Raw genomic sequence first — 12,178 nt, 5'->3', positions numbered from 1 at the left:
CGACCTGGCAGTTCCTAAATGGTCTTTGGAATTTGTGTGGAGGGGAACAAGCTGTTCCAGCGACAAAGTTAGTTATGAAATCCCTTTTCCCTCTCTTTCTTTCTCTCTCTCTCTAAATGAAAGCATTAAAATATACAGACGTGTAAAGGATCATTCCAACTGAATGGTAATTTATTAATAAACAAACAATGCAATACCTTCAGAATATTTTCAACAAAAAAAAAAAGAAAAATATTGATAGAATAAGATTAATACAGTTTCCCTTTTTATATATAGTGAAAAAAATCAGCGTTTCAGTCAATTATAACGTCACTTTTCAGGAAAGGGGGAAACACTTTCTGGCATTTGGTCCGCAACATCCAACTACAAATTAAAAATAAATTACTATGTCGCCATTTACATTTTAAAACAAGTCCTTGTAGAAGAGGAAGGGGAGGGGGAAAGAAGCTGGTACTCTACGCTGGACTTTTCGCTCCCTTTTAAACACGGGGCATGACAATACCTTAAGGGACGGGGAAGAGCGCGGGATGGGGGGCGGGAAAAAAAAGTATTTCTCAAAGCAATTAGAAAAACAAAACTTACGTGTTATTGGAGTAACACTGTCCTTTAACAAACCAAGACATGCTTTGGGGCTGTCTCTGTACAAAAGCTTTTCGCGATGCGCCCGCTTCCCTCCGCGGGCGCTGCGAGGGCCGGCGGCTCGGTGCGGAGCGGAGCTGAGTTCCCGCGGTGTCCCCGCGACGGGGCGCGCTCAGAACTTGCCGCAGTCGTAGACGAAGGCCCCGGAGGTGCGGTAGAGCGGCTGGCTGCCGGGGAAGGCCATCTGACAGCTCCCGCCGCCCCCCGCCCCGCCGCCGCCGCCGCCGCCCCCTGCCCCGCTGCCTCCTCCGCCGCCGCCGCCGCCGCCCGGCGAGGCGCTCAGCCCGAGCCGCGGCGCCTCGAACACCTCTCTCGGGGCGGCGGCGAAGCCCTGCTGCGGCCCCGCGTAGCCCGCCGCGCCCGCCAGCGGGCCCAGCTCCCCCGCCGCCGCCGCGGCCGCCGCCGCGGCCGCCGCCGCCTGGTTGAGGTACCAGGAGGCCAGGCGGCCCTGGTGCGGGTGCGGGTGGTGCCCCTCCTGGTGGCCGCCCGCCGCGCCGCCCAGCCCGCCGTGCCCCAGCGCCCCGCCGCCGCCGCCCCCCGCCCCGCCGCCGCCGCCGCCGCCGCCGCCGCCCGAGGGCATCGCGTACTCGGGCAGCGGGTCCTCGGCGGGGCTGGCGGCCGCGGAGGGCAGGTGGCCGGGCCGGTCGGCGCCGCCCGCCGCCGCGTACAGGCTCATGGCCTGCATGTTGCAGTGGTAGGTGCCGGCGGCGGCGCCGGCGGCCGCCTGGCCGCAGGGCGAGCCGTAGACGGAGCTGTGTCCCGGCGAGTATCCCCCGAGGGACAGCGCGGGCGGGATGCCGGTGCGCGGGGCGGCGGCGGCGGGGGCCAGGAGGCCGGCGCCCAGCTCGGCGGCGGCCTGCGGCGAGCCCCGCAGCGAGGTCATGATGTTGTCCACGCTGAAGCCCGGGCCGTGGTGGTGGGGCGGCGGCGGGGGCGGCGGCGGGGGCGGCGGGGGCTCGGGGGCCTCCAGGCTGAGGGAGCGGCTGGAGGGGAGGGTGCTGCGGGGGCTGCCGCCGCTGGAGAGGCTGCTGCTGCTGTCGGGGCTCTCGATCTTGGGCACGGCGCCGAGCGGCGGCGCGGCGCCCGGGGGGGACACGGCCTGCGGCGGCGAGGCCGTGCCGTTCTCCGTCTTGATGTCCTGGATGCGGACGGGCGGCGGCGGCGGCGCGGCGCTGCCCCCGGCGGGGCCGCCCTCGGGCTCGGCGGCGGCGGCGGGCGGCGGCGGGCGCGGCGGGGCATGGTCCTTGAGGTGCAGGCGGTCCTTCTCCTCCTTGTCCTTGACGGCGTCCTTCTTTTTGAAGCGGCGGCGGCGGCGGAGGAAGCTGCCGTTCTCGAACATGTTGTAGGAGTCGGGGTCGAGGGTCCAGTAGCTGCCCTTGCCGGGCTTCTTGTCGTCGCGGGGCACCTTGACGAAGCACTCGTTGAGGGAGAGGTTGTGGCGGATGCTGTTCTGCCAGCCCTGCTTGTTGTCCCGGTAGAAAGGGAACCGCTCCATGATGAACTGGTAGATCCCGTTCAAGGTGATCTTCTTATCGGGAGCGTTCTGGATGGCCATGGTGATGAGGGCGATGTAGCTGTAGGGCGGCTTCACCATATCCTTGGGCTGCGGCGGTGGCGTGTAGGGCCCGTAGGCTCGGGCCATGCCGGCCGGGTACTGCTCGTGGGCCGGGTGGGAGTACATGCTCATCGGGGCCGGCATGGCCGTGTAGCCCCCGCCGGCCGCCGCCGCAGCGGCACGGTAGTAGCTCTGCTCTCCGCCGAGGTACGGCACCACTCCTAGGGAGTTGGGACTGGACACGGAGTAGCGAGCCTGCATGTCCTCCCGTCAGCTTTCCCCCACCCTCCCCGCCGGACCAAACAGCGCGTCCCTTCCCCCTCCACCCCTCCGCCGCTCCGCGGACCGAGCTGGACCGGGCGGCCGGGCAACCCCCACCCCCCCACCCCCCCGGCGGAGCGCGGAAAAAGGGAGGAAGAATAACGACGGCAGCGCCGAAAGCCTCCTCTTCTTCGCCCGGGAAAGCCCACCGGCGAGCTCCCGCGCTCCACGCGGAGGGGGAAAAAAAAAATCAAAAAAGGGGGGGAAAAAGGAGGGGGGACAAAAAAGGGGGAAAATGTTTTAAAAAAGAAAACGGCGGAGGTAAAAAAAAAAAAGTAATCGCAGCGGAGAAAGCAACTTCCAAACGCAGAAAGAGTATTAAGAAAATAAAACCTTTGCAAAGAGGCTCCCACGCTCCCAGTTCCTTGTTCCACGGGGATCTGCAACAAGTTGTCTGCAAAGGAGGGACAAAAGTAGAGGGATGTGTTTTGTTGGCTTTTTTAAGCGAGCAGAAGAAGAAAAAAATCCACCTTCCCGATCTCCCAGTGCAAAGTTTCCCTCTCTCTCTCCCTCTCGCTTTTTTTCAGTCTCTTTTTCAGTCGCAGGCTGCTTTGGGAAGCATCGGAAAAACTCCTGAACTTTTGAGCATCCGTCACCACGGCGAGAACTTTTTTACGCACTTACAGTTTTCTCCTTTTTTTTTCCCTCCCTCTCCTCTCTCGGTCTCCCTTTTTTTTTTTTTTTCCTCTCTTTTTTTTTTCTTTTCCTCCTTTTGCAGGCGGCTCGGCTCCGCCCCGCCGAGCCGGGCCGGCCAATGAGGGCCGGGAGACACCCCGGGCTCTGAATGAGGAGGGAAAAAAAAATAAAAAAGGAGAGACCGGGGAGGAGGGAAAAAAAAAAAAAAAAAAAAAAAAGAAAGCAAGAAAGAAAAAAATCCCACAGCAGCTCCGGGAGTTGTAGCGCTCGGGGACCGGCCACACACACTCGACGGCACACGCGGGCGCCCTGAGCGCCGCGGAGCCCCGCGCTCTCTCAGGCCGCTGCGCACCCGCGGGGAGCCTCCAGCGCCCGCGCATCTTGCGGGCGACCCCTCCCGAGCCCCACTGCCCTGCACCTCGCCCGCACACCCGCGTCCTTACACACGCACCGCGGGCACACGCACCACGTGCATGTCCTCACCAATATACATGTACATATATGTATTTGTGTGTGTACACATGTATGTGTGTGCATGGAGCTTCTCCCGGAGCTCCTTCCACCCACGCGCGCACCCCGCGCTCTGCCACGCGTGTTTTCTCCACGAATGCTACTTCTCTTGTTAGTTTTTATTATTATTATTCTTTGTTGTTGTTGCTGTTGTTGTGTGTGTGTGTAAACTCCTCGGTCTATTTTCTCCACACGTTCCGGTCGGGCTCTCTCCTCCCATTCCCTCCAGGCTGCCGCTCCTGTCGGTGTGCCGGCTCCGTGTCGCTGTGCCGGCTCCGTGCCGGTGTGCCGGCTCGCTCCCTGTCCGCCCCGGCCAGAAGCTCACCCCAGCTGCCTCCCACTCCCCACGCCCGCGGGGGGACGGCGAGAAAAGTGCATGTATGTGTGTGTCGGTGTGTCTGTCTCTGTGTGTGTCGGTGTGTCTGTCTCTGTGTGTGTGTGGGTGTCTGTGTGTGGTGGGGTGCCCCCGCACCACCCTGCCTGCAGCCAGCTGCCTGCCTGACCAAACGCTTCTGAAGAGATTGCATTCCTCCGGTTGACAAGGGTTTGACGAGTCCTGCAAAGCTCCTTTTTATTAATCAGCCACCGAGGGCTTTCCTCCCTCTGCCTGCAAAAGAAGCGCCCGCTGCCTCTGCTGTTTGTAAACACGGGCGCGTTTCTCTGAACGGGGTCTGTAGCTCGCCCCTTCAGGTAATCTTTGCGTGATGTGGGCTGTGATACGGAGAGGGGATCCTAGCTTTATCTCTTTACCCATTTGAGACGGAGAGGGCACGATTTAGTTGCTAGTCTGCTTCAGAGTGGATTCCGTGGTATGTCAGGTGTGTCAAAAGAAAAAAAAAAAAGGGGGGGGGGGGGAGAAAGAAGAACAAAATCCCTTAACTGCTTGGCCGGTTCTGCTGTGAAGATTTGATTTTCCTTTGTCTAACTATCTGAAATAACATTTGGGCTCTAATCAGAATAAGACTTTAACGGGAACTCAACGGGAACCGAGAGTAAAGGCTTGGTTATTTATTTTTTAAATTTTAATTTCATTTGTCTCTTACATTTGATGAATGAAGATTTTCTTTTCGTACTTTAAACGCGGGTGAAATTAGTATGCATTGTTTCACAGTAGTCCATTTTACCAACACTTCAGATATTCGAAATACAACCCAGTACTCTTCATTCACTTTGTAGCCCCATACCTCTGAAACTTCATTAGCGTTAATAACAGATCAGCTAAAAGGATTACACTGAAATAATTTTAAGGGGTGGAATTTTTGCGGGAAAGACATGTGTGTGGTGCGCTTGTGAGATGAATTACCCATCCTGATCCTGTGACACTAAAAATACGTTAAAAGACCCTTTTGGCTTCACTGATTTGAAACCCCCTTTCCACACTTTTTACTGTGATCGATTGCTTTGGGGATCATGCCTTTGGAGCGTGCTAAAGGCGCATCGTGTGCTTGGTGGTATTTTAGCAGGAATGGCTTTTCCTCTCAAACAGCGATCTGTTGGTTATTAAAAAAAAAAAAAGGTATTTGAAATGAGATTCAAGTCATGGTAAGAAGGTAATTTATGTAGCTTAATATCTGCCCCTTTTCATATTCAAACGTAACGGGTCTCCTTTTGGTAGTAAATGTCAGTTCTTTAATGGTGAATACATTATCCCGTTTAGCCTGTTGTATTTCATCGTCTGGAATCTTTCACCTGCTCCTGCCTAATTACACTTTTTTCCCTTTCCTCCCACCACGGCAGAATTAATAAATGTGCAAGCACTGGACTAGATGTCAATTCCAACACTTTATATTTTCAAAACCTCTTTCTTGTTTTGCTGAGGAGGGGGAAAAATGGAAAACGAGAAAGAAAAAGGGCATTTTAGCACGTTTCCATGCAGCCTGGGTCATCCGGTTTTCCCACGGTATTACCTGCCGTTAAAAACAATTTCCGTGGGCTTCCCGCTCGCTCCCTCGAGCGCCCGTAACGTGCCGCTCCGAGACCCGGAGCCTTCAGTGGCTTTTTCATTTTATCTGGACAATGTTGGCGGTAGCGAAGCTGTTTCACAGGCAAAGGTTGGAGTAACACCGAGAAGTTTCAGTACAGGGAAGGAGGGGAAGGGGGGGCATTAATCCGAAGCATTTTGCATCTAATATATTTTGCAACAGCAACTCTGATGCTATAATTGCGAACTGACGCAACCAATGTGTGTTAAGTTACAGACCTCAACCCAGCAGGACTTTGGTTTCTCTGCTGGAGGCACAAAAGTCACCATTGTGAAGGTTCACAGTGGAATTTGGGGCTTGTGTGTGTGTGCGTGTTGAGGGAAAGCGACGTGTTTAGGGAGGCAGGAAGATCAATTTTCCCCCCGCTATCTTTGGATACCGCCCAGAACGAGTCCTTGGCGCTGGGTCTTCACGCACCCGGTGGCGCGGCAGGGCTGCCTCTGCCCCTCAGCCAGCCCGGCCTGGGTGCGGGGCAGCCGCCCGGAGGTGTCCCGCCCGGCCCTGCCCAGGAGCGCAGCAGGGCGGCAGCGGCAGCCTCGGCCTCCGTGGGCCCCTGTCCCGCTGCCGCCGCCTGCCCAGGCCGGGCGAGGGACGCCGGCGGCGGGGCGGGAGCCCCGATGGGCAGAGCCAGGCCGGGGGAGCCGCGTTTGTCTTGAAACCCTCCGAGGATTCGTGTGTGTGGTCACTTGCAACCTTATTTAGGAAGATGTCAGAAAGAAAGATGACATCGGAGACGTAGGCGGCGGGACTGGTATTTGACCTGGGCAAAGCCCAGGTGGACCCAAACAATTCGCTGTGCGTTGTCCTCCTCGCTCCTCTCAAAGACCTGGAGGTGAACTGCTTTCCAGCCCCGGGCTGTTTATGTTAAACGTAGTCAGAGCTTCGCTTCTCTGCCTTTCTTTTGGCTTCAACATCATAGCAGTGTCCCTGTAACTCCAAAAACCAGCCACCCAGCCCGGCTCTTCGCATCTCAGGATGCAGCTTTCCACGTTCTTTAAACAGCAGGCGACACCGCAGGAGAAAACCGCTGACATCCTTTCGAGGGGCAGGGAGGGAAGTTGATGGCATCAAATCTGTGCTTCACCAGTAGAAAAATCTGTTGTGCCGAAAGTCTCCTCTCTGTTTGCAGCCGCTGGACATGGGTGACAGCAATCCCTTCTTCCCTCCCTCGCTCTCGTTCTTGCACCAGCACCGCTGCCATCTCAAGCCTGTGCAATTAAGCCGAGCTCTAAATGCAAGGTCTGTTTTGCGTGGCACTCAGTTAAGCAAACAGGCGTGATTGTTATTTTATTAACGTGGGTTAACAATTCCATAAATATGCCGAGGTAGTTTTCCAATCCAGGGCGTCTTTTATCTTGAGACATAAATAACACAACTTAATACGAAAATGAGCACTCCGTTCCCTGTGGCATCTTTAGCCTCTCGTTCTTGGCTGAGAAATAAATTATCCTTTGCAGTAAATGAGGCAGCAGACATCGGCTTCGTGCCATTCACGAGTGAAACACCTTAATTTCACGTTAGGTATCTAAAAGGGAATTTTGCGTTTAGTTTACAAAGAACCGAGACCATCAAGAGGTCGGAGCATTTCATCTTCCCACGATAATTATCGCGGTTGTACATAAAATTTGTCTCTGTGACACAGGTTCGCAGAGATGTCGCAGCACTAAGAACAAGGACAAAAACCAGGCTGTGGGAAACTACTTGTGTTGTTTCTGCTGTAAAGTACATTCTGTAAAGCACTCACACACACACACACATACACACAGAGAGAAAAACCCGCAAGTGCGCAAGAAACCTTTAATTATTTGGTAGGTTCTCTAGCTTTGGCATCCAAAAGTAAAACACGATCATCTGAGCGGCTCAGGGTGTTAAAAATTCACTCCTAAACTGACAAGAGGATAGCCAGACATGGAACTTTTTTTTTTTTTTCTTTTACTTTCCAAGGTCCCCTGTCCCTTTTGTGTTCCTTTTCCTCCCTTATTTCCTTCCTTTCTCTGGGAGGGGCAGCGAGGGCGGAGGGGGGCTCAATCCAGTGGATTCTCTGGATTCACATAAATGAAAACACACAGGGAGCAACGAAGCTGGGAGTATGAACCTTAGCAGCCCCGTCCCGCTCCATCTCCACCTATTGCTCTAGCAGACGAGAGGAGAGAGAGACTTATTTGTGTAAGGGTTTATTTACATTAGAATGAAGCGACAGTTCCTAGTCTGGGAAGTGATAAGTACTTGGCAAGTCATTAGGTAGCAGATAGAGATCAGCCCCTGGATACATAATTGCCTGCCTTTCCCATACTCGTTTTTGAGGGCTGGGAGCTTTCTCGGGAGGGTGCGCGGCGGAGTTAGTGGGGGCGCGGATGGGGGACGGCGGTGAGGGCGCCCAGCCCTGCCGAGAGCCACGACCGGGCGCTGCCCCGCTGCGGGGGCCAGCCCAAAGCCTGCCGCCCTCCGCCAAGGGCTGAGCGGGGGACGCCCGCCCTCAAGCCGCGATGCCTGCGCGGGGGATAGCGGGCTAGCGAGTGCGGGAAGCCGCGAAGCCGCTTGCCCCCGTGAGCAGCGGCGGTGCTGCCGCGCTCGGCCCCGCTCGGCCCCGCTCGGCCCCGCTCGGCCCCGCTCGGCCCCGCTCGGCCCCGCTCGGCCCCGCTCGGCCCCGCTCGGCCCCGGCGCCACCTGCGCGGCGGGCGGCGCTGCGCGGTCCGCGGGCTCCCCCTGCCGGCCGCGGGCCCCGCCGGGCACCTGCCCGCGCCCTGCGCGCCCCCGTGTCGGGCGCGCTCCCGCGTCCCGGCGCCCGCGGGGTTCAGCGCCACACGGAGCCTTCCCCGCTGCGGAGTCGCGAGTTTCGCTGTCAGAGCTGAGCGCTAGAGCGATGCCAGCTGTGCCCAGGCCTTATATTCCTCCCTCTGCCAAGGAATGTCTTTATTGGTTGCCAGGCTTGCCAGTAAAACTTGCGAAGGGAAAAGCGTTGGTTTCCAGGAAAGGTACTTCTGTTTTCTAACCTCCCCCTTGCTGTCCAATTACTGATGCGTTCAACCTCCAAGGAACAGCTTCGTAAAATTGTCTGGTAAACCCAGACGCAGATGCCTTCACAGAGTGGCCACAGAGATGTGTAAATTTACACGCAAACACACAAGCACACCTACACGTACCCACGGTTTTCGAGGCATTTCAAAGGTTTTACAAGGCATTTATGGTTATTAAGTACAATCACACCAAAGAACTAGCCTCCTTTAAGGCTCCTAGGAGCTATGGTAATAAAAGTAATGAAACCTAGATATCTGAATATGCACTTTTAGGAAGCCACAAATGCTCTCTTTGCAGTTATTTGTGCACTGCTGGAAGTAACCCATGCTTGTTTACATACAGAAGACAATGTCTCACTCTGCAAAAAGCAAAGTACAATAAAAAGAGGTGAAAGAACAGTTTAAAAAGTAGAGCTCTCAAGATGTAACTATTATTTTCCACAGATCACAGGGAATGTACAAAAGAGATGGTGTTTTCAATGCACTTGAAACTCACAGCTGCGGGAGTTCCGTGGGCTGTGACCCCAGGCAAGCCCCATTTTCTAGTAGATTTCTGCCCTCAAAATGAGGCAGCATCCCATTTAAAGGTAAAAGAAGTCACCATTCAGTTCCTGAGTGTGTTACAACAGCAGTTTCTGATTCTTTCCCTCCCTCTCTGCCTACATAAGGCCACACACAGTGCATTTCTGCCAACCTGTAAACAGACTAGTAGGCATGATTTGAACAGAAAAGTTGTAGTGAAGAAGAAAAGATCTTCAGCAGTATGTATTTCAATGTCTCCTCAAAAAGTGTCCCTTCTTTGACCAAATAAAAGCAAAGCTTCCAGACTTTCTTTTTTATCCAGGTGGCATTAGCCCCCTTCATTAGCCCTCTGTGTGTTGGGTGCGTGGCTCTGGCACGTCACCACCTCACCTGATCAGCTCACGCCCCAGTTCCTGCCCCAGTGAGACAGGCTGGCCAGCTGTGATGGCAACACGGCTCAAGTTTGCATGTGAGGACGGCATCAGCCGAGCCAGGCAAGGTCAGTTCCCCCATTTTGCAAAGCAGAGGAGATTGCCAAACTACATATAGTGGCAGATGACCAGATGATCAGAGGTATTACACTTGATAAATACAAGTACAGGTATTTTAAGATAACGTGGCATGAAAAAAAGGACCCTTGATAGTTCATTAAAAAAAAAAAAAAGTTTTCTGTTTAACATGATAACTCCTAAAATAGAGGCAGAGATTCTTAGCCAAGGCTTACATTTAAAAATAATTGCACATGTATAACAGTGGGTTATAAGTGCGGTTTGTTGGTTCACAGGCAGATTCACAGCTTTCCTTTAGTGCACGCTTTTGCTCTTAAAGAGTTGTAGACACTGCAAACATTGAAACAGTCGGCTGCAAAGGGAACACTCAGTATAGGACACTCTGGCTGGTATCTCTCCTGCAGTTTAGATGAGCTTGCCAGGTAGCCAAAACCAGCGTTTCTCCATTCACCAGAGCCTTTTGGAGAGGTGCTGTGTGACAGGGAGGCTGTCGGAGGCAGAAGTGTTTGCATGGGATGGAGCCTGCAACTACCGTAACCGTCCCTGTGGCAAGAACACCCACAGAAACAGGTAATTTGCCCCTCCCACACCAACTAACAGCCAGAAGCAAAAAATGTTAAAGTAACTTACATCATCGTTTGCCTGTATCATTACTAAGGAGGAACTGAAAGCTGTTTTATGAGGAGCAGACAGACAAAACTAGCTTGAGCTTGAGACATAAAAAACCCAAACCACTAAGATACCTGAAGGCATCCCAATTAAGTGATATTACCATCCCGATCAAGATGCAGTCATTGTTAGTAAGCACGCCTGATCTTTAGCAGAGATATTCCAATTAAGTAGATCTCCTGATTAGGCACACTTAAATTAAGTGGAGAGAACAGTGTGGAGGAAACCTGGACGGCTTTTTATGAGGGCCAGCTTCAGAGGGGAGCTTTGTCACTTGCAACAGGGCATAAGGGGAGTTCAGGCCATGTAGCCCCAATGCCCCTCGGCCCGTGCTGAGCAGCCACCTAACCCTGAAGCCGTGCAGCCTCGGTGGGTGCCTCCATCTCCCTGGTGCGTGTTCCCCGAGCGAGCACAGGTAGCTCTGCTGCTGGGCATGCCTGCAACCGCCTGAGTCAGAGCACCTTGGCACCTGCTCTCAGCCTGAATCCCAGTGGGATCCAAAAAGTAGGCAGAGTGGCGTCTGAGTACCCGCAGGGTCTGATTCAACAGATAATGTCTTGGGCTGTGGGACAAATTTGAAGGGAAGGTTCTTATCATCTCTGCACCACGTATCTCTGTGTTTTACAGGTCTCAACTCTGGCCAGATCCTCGCAGTTTTTTGGATGGAGTGACTTGAGGTGACACATTTTGGCAGGAGTCACATAGCTTTTTATACTGTTGCCTCTCTCCTTGTTGCTTAGGCCTTGAGCTTGAAGGTCTAAAGCACAGGTTCTGGAAAAAAAAATGCAGACAGCAAGACTTCCAAACACTGGCCCTTTAGAAAGCTCTGAGCTGAACCTGCCAAGTGTGCTGAGTGAAGGACAGAAGGTTATGAGTCTTACATCTAGATATGTTTTGCTTAATATTCATCATGGGCACACCTACAACTGGAACAACAACTGTTCTGGATAGGAGAGAGCTCTGCAAAAGAAGGTTGCAGTGATAGGGATGGCCAGCCTGGGCCATGGGAATGGTTTCATGTCTCTCCCAAGCATCTGTTTCCCTCCAGAGGTTGGGCATGTCTTGCATCTACACAATAAGGGAAGGAATGTGAGCCCTCCACCACACCTCTAGCTTTCAACATTTGCTGAGCCTGTTTGTCTATTTTGGTTTTGGCTTATTTTTTGTTTTGTTTCGTTTTGTTTTCACCTATGACTTTTGAGATTGTAATCTCAGCAGGGTAGGGACCGCCTTGTGTTCTACATTTGTACACCGACTGTGCCTGGGATCTTGAGCTGATGTGCTAATAATGAATAAGCATAATTTTCTTGGGAGATACTCTTCAAGGGTTCATCTGGAACTGATTGGACTGGTGATAAAATAGACCATCTTCCTTTGGAAGAAAAGAGCTCATGATAGCCACTCGATTGAAATGATTGCTTTCTGCAGAGGTGAGCACAGGTGTTGCACTCAGTAGTGTTCATCATGGATTTGCATAGACTGAATAGTACATCATGTCCCTCTTTCTCCTAAATTTAGGGGAATGGCAGCTTCCATCTAAATGTCTTTGAAGAAATTAATGACACCGAGTTTTCTTGCTGACCTGCAGCAAAGGTGTGCTCTTGATGTGTGCCTGTTTTTCAATTTGCCTACCTGTAGAAATTCCAAATGTAGTAGCTTCATGTAGTTATTTTGTGTCAGAGGTCTCTTGCTTGTGTGTCATCCTGACCTTGCACAGCTGTGTGGCATTGAAGTAAATCAGCCCAGAAATTCATATTCGAATTACTGTTTGAAATTAATGTTTAAAATTATTTTATTTTATTTTTTCATATTCTTCTT

The 12,178-nt window shown here is 53.2% G+C and overlaps 1 protein-coding gene across 1 annotated transcript; it reads right to left on the bottom strand.

The window, feature by feature from the left end:
* Positions 1 to 203: 203 nt before the first annotated feature.
* On the bottom strand, positions 204 to 2,455 carry FOXC1 (forkhead box C1). The gene has a single exon (XM_058034585.1). It carries the CDS (start codon positions 2,453 to 2,455, stop codon positions 752 to 754), a length of 1,704 nt encoding a protein of 567 aa, XP_057890568.1. The 3' UTR covers positions 204 to 751.
* Positions 2,456 to 12,178: the final 9,723 nt, after the last annotated feature.

The sequence above is a fragment of the Melospiza georgiana genome, chromosome 1 (assembly GCF_028018845.1).
Source record: "Melospiza georgiana isolate bMelGeo1 chromosome 1, bMelGeo1.pri, whole genome shotgun sequence".
Lineage (NCBI taxonomy): Eukaryota > Metazoa > Chordata > Aves > Passeriformes > Passerellidae > Melospiza > Melospiza georgiana.
This window is presented reverse-complemented; position numbering and strand designations above follow the sequence as displayed.